General features: G+C 43.5%; 1 protein-coding gene across 1 annotated transcript; it reads left to right on the top strand.

Annotated features, from left to right (window-relative positions):
* The first annotated feature begins 8,400 nt into the window (after window positions 1–8,400).
* On the top strand, window positions 8,401–9,345 carry LOC130864023 (olfactory receptor 10K2-like). Its single transcript, XM_057754388.1, has one exon. The coding sequence runs from the start codon at window positions 8,401–8,403 to the stop codon at window positions 9,343–9,345; it is 945 nt and encodes a 314-aa protein (XP_057610371.1).
* The last annotated feature ends 3,370 nt before the right edge of the window (window positions 9,346–12,715 follow it).

Raw genomic sequence — 12,715 nt, 5'->3', positions numbered from 1 at the left:
AGAAGAGAATATACTACTATTATTCTGCTAAATGGACATAAATATTAAACCAACTCATGAATTATCATTTCATTCATAAAGCCCATCTCTATGCTCATCAAAGGAACTTGTGTTTGCAGAAGGAGATAGCACAGAGACCCACAGCTGGCCAGGAACTGGAGGCTGTAGAGCGTTCAGCCTTAAATGGAACACACATGTTGCACACCTACCAAAAGGTTCAGGGGTGGCATAGAAGAGGCGGAAAGACTGTAAGATCCAAAGGTGGTGAATGACTACAAGAAAAATCAGAGGGCAGCGCACGTCCAAGGACCTTGTCCAGACTCAGCAAAAGGGCACGGAGATCTGGGTGCAGGCGGGGCCTGGGGCGAGAGAGCTCACAGATGAGACTCCTATCTGGGCTTGGAGGGGAGGCATGGATGACACAGTGTGAACGAAACGTGTAGCTGGGCTGTCTGGGAAGACAGAATTGAGTCAGACTCGGAGAGCCTCGAAAATGGGTGCAGATGGGACTCCACCTGAGTCTGCGCCTGGAAGCTTGGAGTGGACAAGAGCGGCATGGAGTTAGACTCCTGGATCAGCCGCAGAAAGACAGTATGTAGATGCTCAACTAGGGATGTTTATATCATTGAGATGACTATATCACCATGTGTAACCACTGATTTTCCCAGCCCTCCGCACATGTTTATTGTTTCCTGTGTAAAAGGACACATAACTGGTTTTTGTCTGATGGAGCAGAGTAACAATTTTAACTTGAAGGTTCGAATGGGTGCATTACAGGCATAGATACTCTCTTCTATAGCTTTTAAATTAAATTGATCAGCAAATTAAATTGATCAAGTTTCCTAAAACTGTTGCATCAGAGAATGGCTCAGAGGATTCTATGCCCTGAGCCCTAAAGCCTGGGCCCAATTTTGAGTAACTTAGTGTTTGGTGACTTGTGTCTATTTTCTACAATCAACCAAGCTGTTAATTAAACCCAGTGCACCATCTCCATGGCAATAACTTTGGCATCAGGAGACCCACTGAAGACTTTGTACTACCAAAAAAATGAAGTAACTACTTTATGGTCACTATTAGCCGTAACTGTGATAGTGGTTAATTAATATAAAAGGGCCTGAGAAGGCTGGTTGCGTTTGATTTGGGTCTGGGTCTCAGACGCCAGACCACGGTTACATGTCTGACTCTGAGAACATGCCGGACCTTACCTCACCTCAGTGCCCTCCTAGTCTAGTGGTTTAACATGACTTCTGTCCTGTGGCCCCTGTGTCTGTCTCTGGCCTTTCTCCAGATAGAGAGCGGAAAGAGGAGCTGACCCATGAAGAGCAGATATCCGCCTTCAACTGACACCGTTAGCACTGGGAAACAAGGGCAAACCTCCAACAACACATGGGCTTTCCTATCTCAGGTAAGAAACAGAGGAGGCTGAGGGGTCCAACCTGGGGCAGTGCCAAGAACTCAAAAGGAAAGTCATACGTAAGGACGCAGGTTCCAAACATTAGTCAGGAATAGTTAACCTTAAAGTGAATTTCTACAGAGCTGTACATTTAAATTTCATACCCATTCTAAATTAACTTCATTGTTGCTCTGCCTAAACTTACATAGATGTTTTCATTCAGTTCTGATTATTCAGCAAGGCACTTCATAGCATTTTAACTGTAAGAAGTTAAACAGTGAACTTTCCGCAAAACTAAGAGGTACTGGGTAAGATTTAGAAAAAAAAATATACTACTTAACACAGAGTTGATAATTCAGTAAACATACAAATAATTGGAGCTGAAGAGTGTAAGAAAATCCTGCATTCTGGGAACACAGAACCACAGTCAAGAACACTGGCAGAAAATCACATAGAAGAGGGAGAAAACTATAAAATGCGAAAGAAACTGCTATATACAAAGAGCTGTCTCCAAGAGCCCGCATCACTGATGGGTACCGTTCTCCCAAGCACAGAGCAAACAGTGCTGTTGCTAATGTCTTTACTTTGGCTTCCTGGCCTTACTATCTTCCAGTTCCCTGTCTGTCAGCTGACTTCTAGGCTAGACCCTTAAGATGGTTCACGACTGTAACATTGACAACCCTGACTTCCTAAAGACCCTCTGGGTAACGATAAGGACTAGCCAGTTCTCTGAAGAATGATCATCAAGCTTATCCTGCCAGGTGTCTTCTTATACCAACAGAAATGCAAACTGCGATGTGCGAGTTACTCTCAGTGCTGTCCGCCTTTCCGCCCCCGCTTTCTCGGGTTTTATCAATCGTTTCAGGATTTCATACAATGGATATTCACCGTATTCAACTCTTTACCCCACTCCTCCCAAATCTATCTCCTCTTCACAAGGCACTCAACTGTGTTTTTCGTTTAACCCATCAAGTCCAGTTTCTGCTGCCCAAATACTCTTGGATGTGTGACCCTCCCTGGAGGGTGATCAACCCACCACGGACCACATGCTTAAAACTGACCCTTCCTCTCCTAGAAGGTATTAGCTGCCAATACCTCTCATGCGCACCTCCCCTCTCCATGCTGGAATCTTGTCTAGACAAGAAGGCAGCATCCTCTCTCTGTCCTTCTGGACGGAGGTTTTTATAGAAAGGACATCTGCTGACATGTGTTTGGGCCCTGGCCCCAGCTCCGGTACGCATCCATTTCCAAGGGAAAGCGGATGAGACAGATTGCACAGCTGCTCTTTTCTTTAAATATAATCACGGAGACTGAAGGGATATGCTGCCCTCTCATCCTTGTCCCCTCCCCCACAGAGCCACTAACACAAAATACAAGGTAGTCTAACCCTGGTTCTGTTAGCTTTGGGAGTGAACCTAAGTGGAGTCCCTAACATCTATGGTTCTCAAAGTTCTCATCTATATAGGGGCGATATTGAAAGTACATGGCCGCTGTAAGGACCAAGTGAAGTTACATAATAAACACTAATTCTAATTACTAACTACATTGCTACAAGATCGATCCAAATCTTGATTTAGAAAATGATGGGTGGTGGTGGAACACACCTTTAATCCCAGCACTCAGGAGGCAGAGGGAGGTGGATCTCTGTGGGTTCAAGGCCAGTCTGGTCTACAGAACGAGTTCCAGGACAGTCAAGGCTACTCAAAGAGACCCTCTCTCAAAACACAAACAAACAAAAACAGAAAGAAAGAAAGAAAGAAAGAAAGAAAGAAAGAAAGAAAGAAAGAAAGAAAGAAAGAAAGAGGAAGGAAGGAAGGAAGGAAGGAAGGAAGGAAGGAAGGAAGGAAGGAAGGAAGGAAGGAAGGAAGAAAGAAAGAAAAGAGAGAGGGAGGGAAGAAAAGAAAAGGATAGTAAAACTGAACACTATTATGAACACTATTGTTTTTCTTTCTGGAAATATCACAAACAGTATTGATCAGTTGGTAGCCTTGGGGTGATGTTTGCAGAGATTGAACTCATATTTTGAGGTTTCATTGTTGTTGCTAGCCTGTCTCCCTTTGTCCTTTCTTTGTTGAGACATGGTCTCACAACACAGCTCTGGATGGCTTTGAACTTGAAGCCGTCATTCTGCCTCTGTCTCCCAGTGTTGTGAACATAAGGAGTGTCCCACATCACTCACCTTTACTTATTTATTTGTGAGCTGACGGCTAAAATTGTATTCATTACGTACAAAAATGATAGCTTGAAGAATGCACACACTGTGAAGTGGTTAATAGAGATAAATGTCACGTCACACAGCTTCGCTTTTATGATGGAAGTAACACCGATAGCAAGTCCTAAAATGCAGTATTGATGTTTGCTGTGGCTTCATGACCTGAGCGTGAGGTTTATTGTAAGGAAATAGAAAAAAATTGGGGGAGAAAGTTGTCTCTCATCTCACAGGCCTGTGTCAATCTAATTCTCTCCAGTAAATGTGCTGTTTCTGTGTGTACACAGGAACACATTAGAGTCCTTCTGAATTCCGATGACTGGTTCATACAGAAATAGCCAAATAGCTCAATCAAAATGTCAACATGCTTAGCGCCAGCTATGAAACTACTTATTGTATCTTCAAGATATTTCAGGGAATTTTGACTTGAAATACCTTTCTAAATGTTTATAATACCCTGCCTTGAATAGTTATCATTGTACTCTCTTTCATCTGAGAAAGGAATGTCAATTTAATTAATATTTATATCTATAATACATGATAGGTCAGGTGATAATAAACTACTATAGCTATTAGACAATTTGCTCCAGTCTTTAGAGGCTCCATACAAAATATTGAAGACATAAGTTAAGATATGTCTTTAATAATGATAAGTCATTCTATGGTGAGAATCCTCTAACTTGTTATGCACATATGCTGAAGATCGTCGGTCTTTATCTCCATTTGCTCTCCTCCAAATAGAAAAACTGGGAGCCTCCTTTACTGGCTGTGTCATGTTGAAAAGCACATAGAAAACCTGCGTGTGTGGCTCTGAGTAGACAAAGGATGTTCATGGCTGGGGGGAGTGCTTGCCTTTCCACAGTGCAGAGCAGGAGCACCTGGGAAGCATATTTACGTGCAGAACAATACACGTCAGAAACAAGACAGCGCTCCTGCAGAAACAAGAAGCCGTAGGGTTCACCAGAATTATTTGTCTGCTTGGATTAAAATTTGTCTCTTATTAGCAAGAACCTAATGAGAGACAGGGTCTCACTTGCTGCTCCTATGGTGCTCACTATGGCTGGGAACTTGCAGTGACCCCCTGCCTCAGCCTCCCCATCGCACTGTGTGCTTGGATTATAGGTGTATGCCACAGAACTCACCCATATGAATTCACTTTAAATATAGGTCCTTAATAATTCTCTGTTTATAGAATTAGCATCATGTGTGTGTGTGTGTGTGATCACATGTATGTATATGTGATCTCTATGAACCCCCACTAGCCTTGAGAAACAGGAATTGTTCACTTCAGCAGAACAGTAAAAAAATCAGAGTTACAGAATTTGCATGCAACAAGTCAGAGTCAAAAGTAAAGATTATCGCCGGGCGGTGGTGGCGCACGCCTTTAATCCCAGCACTCGGGAGGCAGAGGCAGGTGAATCTCTGTGAGTTCGAGACCAGCCTGGTCTACAAGAGCTAGTTCCAGGACAGACTCCAAAACCACAGAGAAACCCTGTCTCGAAAAACCAAAAAAAAAAAAAAAAAAAAGTAAAGATTATCACCTGAACTCAATCTGCCTGAACTCAAAGCACATCTTATTCCTATGCTTCCTAACTTCGCATGAGGGCATGTAGAAATTCACTAGGAGGCTGAGAATTTAAAAACTGAACTTAGAACTGAGAATAGATTTGCCAAACTATCGGTCAGTAGATGCCTCATGTGAGGCTTTGGTCAAGTAACCAGGCGTTACTGTGGGGAAGAAGATGTCTGTCCCTTCCCAGTCTGAGGAGGGCTAAGAACAATGTTAAAAACAAAACACATCAGAAACAAGACAGCGCTCCTCCAGAAACAAGAAGCCATAGGGTTCACCAGAATTATTTGTATGCTTGGATTAAAATTATAAACACTAAATAGTGTCCGATTTCATGGATGTTGTGCCCAAATTGCTTTGGTCATATAGCAGATTTAAAAAATCAAACACAAGGGGCTGGAGAGATGGCTCAGCGGTTAAGAGCATTGCCTGCTCTTCCAAAGGTCCTGAGTTCAATTCCCGGCAACCACATGGTGGCTCACAACCATCTGTAATGAGGTCTGGTGGCCTCTTCTGGTCTTCAGGCATATATATAGACAGATTATTGTATACATAATAAATAAATAAATATTTAAAAAAATCAAACACAAGTTAAAAACATTGCTTGCCAAGAATGTGCACAGTGCTTCTCAACATCACAACCTTAGCGATGACCTCAGTGATGACCTCTTCTATGGACCATGTCTTACCTTTGAGCCCTAAGCAAATAGATGTCTTGACTGGAACCTATTTCTGTATTTATTATTAGGGCACATTTAGTGCCTGAAAAATGATTGTAATCACACAGTTTAGTATTTCTGTTTGATGGCTTCTATTGAAATCTCGCCTAAGGTAAGCTGCATTGCCAAACCTTTTATTATTAGCATTAGTTAAAGCAATAACTTTAATTGTTTTTAAATGTGATGCATACAATGATATATTCATTGCACCTTTCACACGTCCTTAGATTTCTATGCTCCAGAGAGCAGCAAGAACACTTAAGCTTAGAACAATTCTAGGCGACACAACTCCAAACTCAGATTCTCTTCCGTTCTTTTTCCTCATTTTTAAAATGATTTATTTCTTTTTATTTTATGTGCATTGGTGTTTTGCCTGCATTTATGTCTGTGTGAGGGTGCCAGATCACTTTGAGCTGCATTGCAGACAGTTGTGAGCCGCCATCTGCGTGCTGGGAATTGAACCCAGGTCTACTAGAAGAGCACCCTGTGCTCTTAACCGTGAACCATCTCTCCAGTCCCTATTTTTCCTAATTTTTATTGTTTGGGTTTTTTGTTTGGTTGGTTTGGGGTTTTGGTTTTTCTTTTTTCCTTTTTTTCAAGACAGGGTTTCTCTGTGTACCATAGCTGCCCTGTAATTCACTCTATAGACCAGGCTGGCATCGAACTCATAGAGATCCGCCTGCCTCTGCCTCCTGAGTGCTGGGATTAAAGGCGTGAGCCACCACCCAGCTTTTCTAATTTTTAAACTACATTTGTCTTTAAGATTTGCATGGATGACATCTAGGCCATGTGGCACAGAAATCCTTAAAATATGATGATAGTAAGCACTCCTTATGCCCAAGTAGAAATAGCCCTGAGGATGCTGAACTCTAGGGAAGAGCCCACCCAGAACCGAGGCCAATGACAACAGCCTAGCCTTGCAGAATAGTTAATGGATTACAAGAAGCTCTTAAGTGTTTAATGTGGTCCCAGACATGCAGGAAAATTGAGTTCAATATTTATCAGATTCACATCTTTCTCTCAAGGGGACAAATGTATTGAAGCAATATGAAAGCAAGGCAAAGCAATGTTTCCAAATTAAGGGAATGTCACACTCAGTTTTCCATTCAATGCCTTACATGAGTCTGAGGAAGAAACAATTACTTTTATCAGAAATTACCAAAACTTTTTCATGAATATGTGATTTGAATGAAGCCTAACTATAAAGAACTTATAAATAAAAATATAAATATGCTAACTTCAACAAATAATAGAGGCAAGAAAGCACAGCGCTCCTCTTTCCGGCCACGTGAGGTACAGGTCTTCAGAACAGCGTGGTAGCTGAGCTTTTGCCTTCTCAAAGGAAACACTTTGAAATATCTAAGGATTTTGAACTATGCAGTAACCAGGAGTAAAATTTTTATGAGGGGAATAGCATAACATTTTATTCTATTTTAATTTTATATTTATATTATCTTCTATACAAGAAGATTAATCTGCCATCAAGGGGACAAAATGGTGAAGACACACAGGAAAGACAGTCACGGAGTGATTTAGAGGTGGTGGTAGGACGTGGTAAAAGTTTGACCAGAACCCTCTCCAAAGCCTGTGGTTCTCACTGAAGAAGAAGAGATTCGGACAAGCACTGAAGAATCGGTAGAATATGCGTCTTGGAATGGATAAATAGAGAGAAGGAAAGATGTGCCTGAATTTTACTTTAGAGCAGAATAAAAATGCAGAAAAAAGAATCACCGTGATCAAAGTAGCAGATGGCAGAATTTACGGCTCCTACAATAAAATAACAAGGCAAACACAACAGAGAATATGCAGCTACATGTTACTGGAAAATTAAAGCCAGCAGTAGGAATTTAGATGTACAGAAAATGGAAAGCCAGTGAGCACTGCATGAGCCGTAGACAAGGATGGCGATCTCAGGAGCTAGTTTTGTAGCTGTAGAAGATTTCCTTCAAAGAGTGTGGATGCAAGTTAGCCAAAGGGATGGGTGCTACCATGCCCAGGCATCCAAACACAAACCGTGGAATGAAGATAAAAGTACAATTCAGTCCGAAGCTTTGTAACTCGGGGGCTGTGTTACCAGAGCTACTGTGACGCCAAAGCTGATAGTCAACAGCTTGACTTCAAATCTTCATTACGAGGATCAACAGGAAGAGAAATGACAAGCCTAGAAGTAAAACCAGGGAGCACACACAGTGTCTCTGTCCACCTCCTGTGCTTCTGCTAATGTGTAAGGACTTCCTTCACCCGCTCCCTGCCCGGACTGAACTCTGATAGGTCCTCATCCATCCATCCATAACCCCCCCTCCCCCCCCAGCAACCCCTTCCTGCGCCGACTAAACTCTGATAGGTCTTAATTCCGTCCCGCCCTGCCCGGACTTAACTCTGATCTGATAGGTCCTCATGCCCTCCTGCCCGGACTGAACTCTGATAGGTCTTAATTCCGTCCCGAGCAGACTGGACTCTGATAGGTCCTCATCTCTCCCTGCGCAGACTGAACTCCGATAGGCCCTCCATGGAGTGTGTGAACGGGACTGTGGTGAAGGAGTTTGTCTTCCTCGGCTTCTCGACTCTGGCTGAGCTGCAGCTGCTGCTCTTCGTTGTCTTCCTGCTCCTCTATTTGTTCACCCTCAGCACCAATGCCGTGATTATCTCCACCATCGTGCTAGACAGAGCCCTTCACACCCCCATGTACTTCTTCCTCTCTGTCCTCTCCTGTTCAGAGACCTGCTACACCTTTGTCATTGTGCCCAAGATGCTGGTTGACTTGCTGGCTCGGAAGAAGAGCATCTCATTCCTCGGCTGTGCCATCCAAATGTTCGCCTTCCTCTTCCTTGGCTGTTCCCACTCCTTCCTGCTGGCAGCCATGGGTTATGATCGCTACGTGGCCATTTGCCACCCTCTACGCTACACGGTGCTCATGGGGCACAGGGTGTGTGTGGGGCTGGTAGCCGCCGCCTGTGTCTGCGGCTTCACTGTGGCACAGGTTATCACAGCCTTGGTGTTTCACCTGCCCTTCCAGGCTTCCAACCAACTCCATCACTTTTTCTGTGACATCTCCCCTGTTCTCAAGTCGGCATGCCACCACGCCCACTTTACGCAGATCACCATCTTCCTGCTCTGCGCGCTGGTCCTGGTTATCCCTCTGTTGTTGATCTGGGCATCATACATTCACATCATTTCTGCCATCCTCCAATTTCCTTCCACGCTAGGCAGGTACAAAGCATTTTCCACCTGTGCGTCTCACCTCATTGTGGTCATAGTCCACTACGGGTGTGCCTCTTTTATCTACCTAAGGCCCAAGTCCAACTACTCTTCAAGCCAGGATGCTCTGATATCGGTATCCTACACTATCCTGACGCCATTATTCAACCCAGTTATCTACAGCTTAAGAAACAAAGAGTTCAAATCAGCTCTTCATAGAGTCATAGGAAGAACAGTTACCCTAAGACAATGCTAATCTGTACCCTGCCTTTTTCCAAATAACTAAGAATAAAGGGCACGGAGGGAGATGCTCAAGATGGAAATAACTGAGCATCATGTTCAGAAAGAGGGACTAGTTTTCCCTCACTTCCAATATAAAGTTCAGAACCACATAATTTCTTGCCTTGATGACATGAATTATTTATTGTCCAGTAAAGAATATTACAGGAACCTATTTCTGTTCTAGGGAGCCAGTGTTGAGGCTAATCTTGACTGTCAATGCAAATAGAATCTAGAATCAGCTAAGACATGTATGTCTGGGCAGAGGCGTGAAAGCATTTCCAGAAGGGGGAGCTAGAAATCCCCTCGGAGTTTGCAAACAACTCATAGATTATGAGGAACATGGTTATTGTGAGAGCAATAAGCAGAGCTGTGCTCAATAACAGCATGAGGGCCTCAGGACACACAATCCTTGGGGCTCTGCCTCTCCTAGGCTTACCCAACGTGGTTGTGATAACTGCTGAGCCGTTTTCCGTGAGTTTCAAAGCGCTTGCAGTTCCTTTCAAATGATCCCCAACACCTCCCCCTTTGAAATTGGTTGAATGAAGTGTATGAATCTCTCTCTGGGCAGAGTGGATGGCAGCTCCCAGATGTCTGAAGATGACTGTCCTAATGGTCAGCAGCACCCTATGTGAGACTCCTATCCACACCGACCGTCAGAGTATTGCCTCTTCTGACATCTTCATGATAATGGCTGCTCTCTGGCCAAACCCCCCCCCCCCCCGAGGAGAACTGCCTCTTCCCTGGACAGCCCTCAATAAATTATCTCTTTCGGGTACATGTTTGGGCACCACATGGTGCCAAGAGATCCAGCTCTCAGCAGGTCAGAGAGTCCAGAGAGGAGATGCAGAGTAGACTGTCACAGCTTCCTTCCCTTCTTCTGTCTGCTCCTACCTGCTCTGTTCTTACCCTGTTGTCTCCCTTCTGTTTCTTCCCTGTCTTCCTTCTACATCATTCCTGATGTTTTCTTCCTATATCATTCCTGATGTTTTCCTTTTCTTCTCTCATTTTTCTCTTATCCTTTTTTTTTTAATTTTATTTATTTATTATGTATACAACATTCTGCCTCCGTGTATGCCTGCAGGTCAGAAGAGGGCACCAGCTCTCATTACAGATGGTTGTGAGCCACCATGTGGTTGCTGGGAATTGAACTCAAGTCCTCTGGAAGAACAGTCAATGCTCTTAACCACTGAGCCATCTCTCCAGCCCTCTCTTATCCTTTTTATACTCTGAAAAGAAAAAATTTCAATGCAAGAAAAGATTACCTCACAGCCACAAGCTATATATTTTCCAAAAACAAATTAAAATCTTTACACAGGAAGAAATCACATTATGATCACAAGTTACATGTCCTCATTAGAAGCCCACAAGTAGTTGAACATTTTTCTATTAATTTTCCACCATAATATTTTCATACCAAAGCAGAGATTCTTTCATAATTAACAAAGTTTTAAGGAAGCCAAGTATAATTCAGCTGGTTTCTTCTCCATTGGCAGGCAGCTGCTTGCAGTTTCAGTGTAGCGAATTTCTGTTCTGTTTCTACTCTACAACACTTAACAAGGCCAGGTGGTGGTGCTTGTCTTTAATCCTAGCATTTGGGGGAGGGGCAGAGGCAGGTGGATCTCTGTGAGTTCAAGGACAGCCTGATCTACGGAGTAAGTTACGCATCAAGGCTACACAGAGAAACCCTGTCTCAAAAAAACAAGCAGTCAGCTAGCCATATATTTTTCTTTATACACAATAGGGTCATTATTTCCTTTCACAGCTTTGTTTTTTCGAAGTGCATACTAGGGCCTGTGATTAATTCTGTAAGCTACGTGGCCAAGGGGCTCAGCCCTAACCTTGAGTGTAGGGACATAATTGCTTTCTTTGGTCATCAGTCTGTTCTTCCAAAGGCACAATTCATGGGTCTATAACGCATGAAACTTCCTTATTCTTATTTTCCATCCTTTGGAAATCTCACATGTAACAAAGGGGAAGGTGATTTTTAGACTACTTTTTGTTGTGCCCAGATTATGACCCCCAGAGAGAAACCCCCAGAGAGGCCCAGACTGTAATAAGCAAGGTTTATTTAGCATAATACAAACATGTTTGAAACCCACATCTGACCCTGCTGCAGCGAGGTAGAGAGGAGTTGTAGCTCCTCTGTGCGATAAGCTTTTAAAGGTGTAACTACAAAGAGGCTTTTTGAAGCTGCTTTTGGCACGGGTGCAAGGTCTTTTGCTCTCTCCCATCCTACTTTGTTAGCGAGCAAGGCCATGCCATTCCTAAGTCGGGCCATCCTTATCACCAGATGGTCCAGTCCTGACTCTATGCTTTGTATTCTCCTGAGTCAGGAGGGGCCACTGTCCTTCCTGGGAGCATGAAGTTAGCCTAGGGTTTCTCATTTTAAAACATTTTGCTAGGAAATTTCTTCTCGCCCCTTTGAGAATAAAGGGTGATGGTCCCACACTTTTGTCTTTTTATATCTCGCTGGAGGACCTGGCAGAATAAAACTTAACCATTTCCCTAATCCTCTTTACTTAGCCACCTCTACCCTTTAGGCTAACTCGGTTCAATTAAAACATAGACCTAACTAATCATTATGGCTTTTATAAAAGTCATATTCATTACGATCTGCAAGTGAATTGCCCAGTGAGGAGTGGGATTTTCCCAAGAAACCATCACACTATACCAGATACAGTAGGATCCTTTCACATAGGATCACACTGTGCCTAATCCAGCAGGGATGCGGCAGCAGCAAGCAGGAGGAAGCACAGCAGAAGCAGAGGGCACTCTGGAAACAACCCTTCTGGGACTTTGCCTCTCCGGGATGTACCAGCGTAGCTTTGCTATCCACTGGGCTATATTCCATGAGCTCCGGTGCTGACGGCAGCTCCTGTGACACGGCCACCGGCAGTTATGATTTTCTAAAATGGTTTCTGTCTGTTGCAAAGAGAAGTACCCTTGATGACAGGTGACGACTGCTCATATCTGTGGGTACAAGCAAAAATATGTATGTATTGTTGTTGGGATTTTTGTTTGTTTTATTTTGTATGTTGCTTGGTTGTTCGAGATATGGTTTCTCTGTGTATCCCTGGTGGTCCTGGAACTCAGTCTGTAGACCAGGCTGACTTCGAACTCACAGAGATCCCCCTGCCACTGCTTCCTTAAGTTGTGCACCACCACTGCAGGGCTATATATTGTTGATAAGGAAGTATGCTGGATTAGCAACGTTGTGGTTGGAAATTCTCCTCCAAGAACCGTGACTTCATTAGCTCTGAGTAGTTCCTTAGGATCCAAGTGCCAGGCGTGGTTTCCCTCTTACTGAGCAGATCTTAAGTCTAATTGGAAAGCTCTTGCTTATC

Source organism: Chionomys nivalis, chromosome 21, assembly GCF_950005125.1.
Source record: "Chionomys nivalis chromosome 21, mChiNiv1.1, whole genome shotgun sequence".
In the NCBI taxonomy this organism is placed as follows: domain Eukaryota; kingdom Metazoa; phylum Chordata; class Mammalia; order Rodentia; family Cricetidae; genus Chionomys; species Chionomys nivalis.
This window is presented reverse-complemented; position numbering and strand designations above follow the sequence as displayed.

What these genes read in the sequence shown, in the direction of transcription:
- LOC130864023 (XM_057754388.1), top strand. Translation starts at nt 8,401, where the DNA reads ATGGAGTGTGTGAACGGGACTGTGGTGAAGGAGTTTGTCTTCCTCGGC.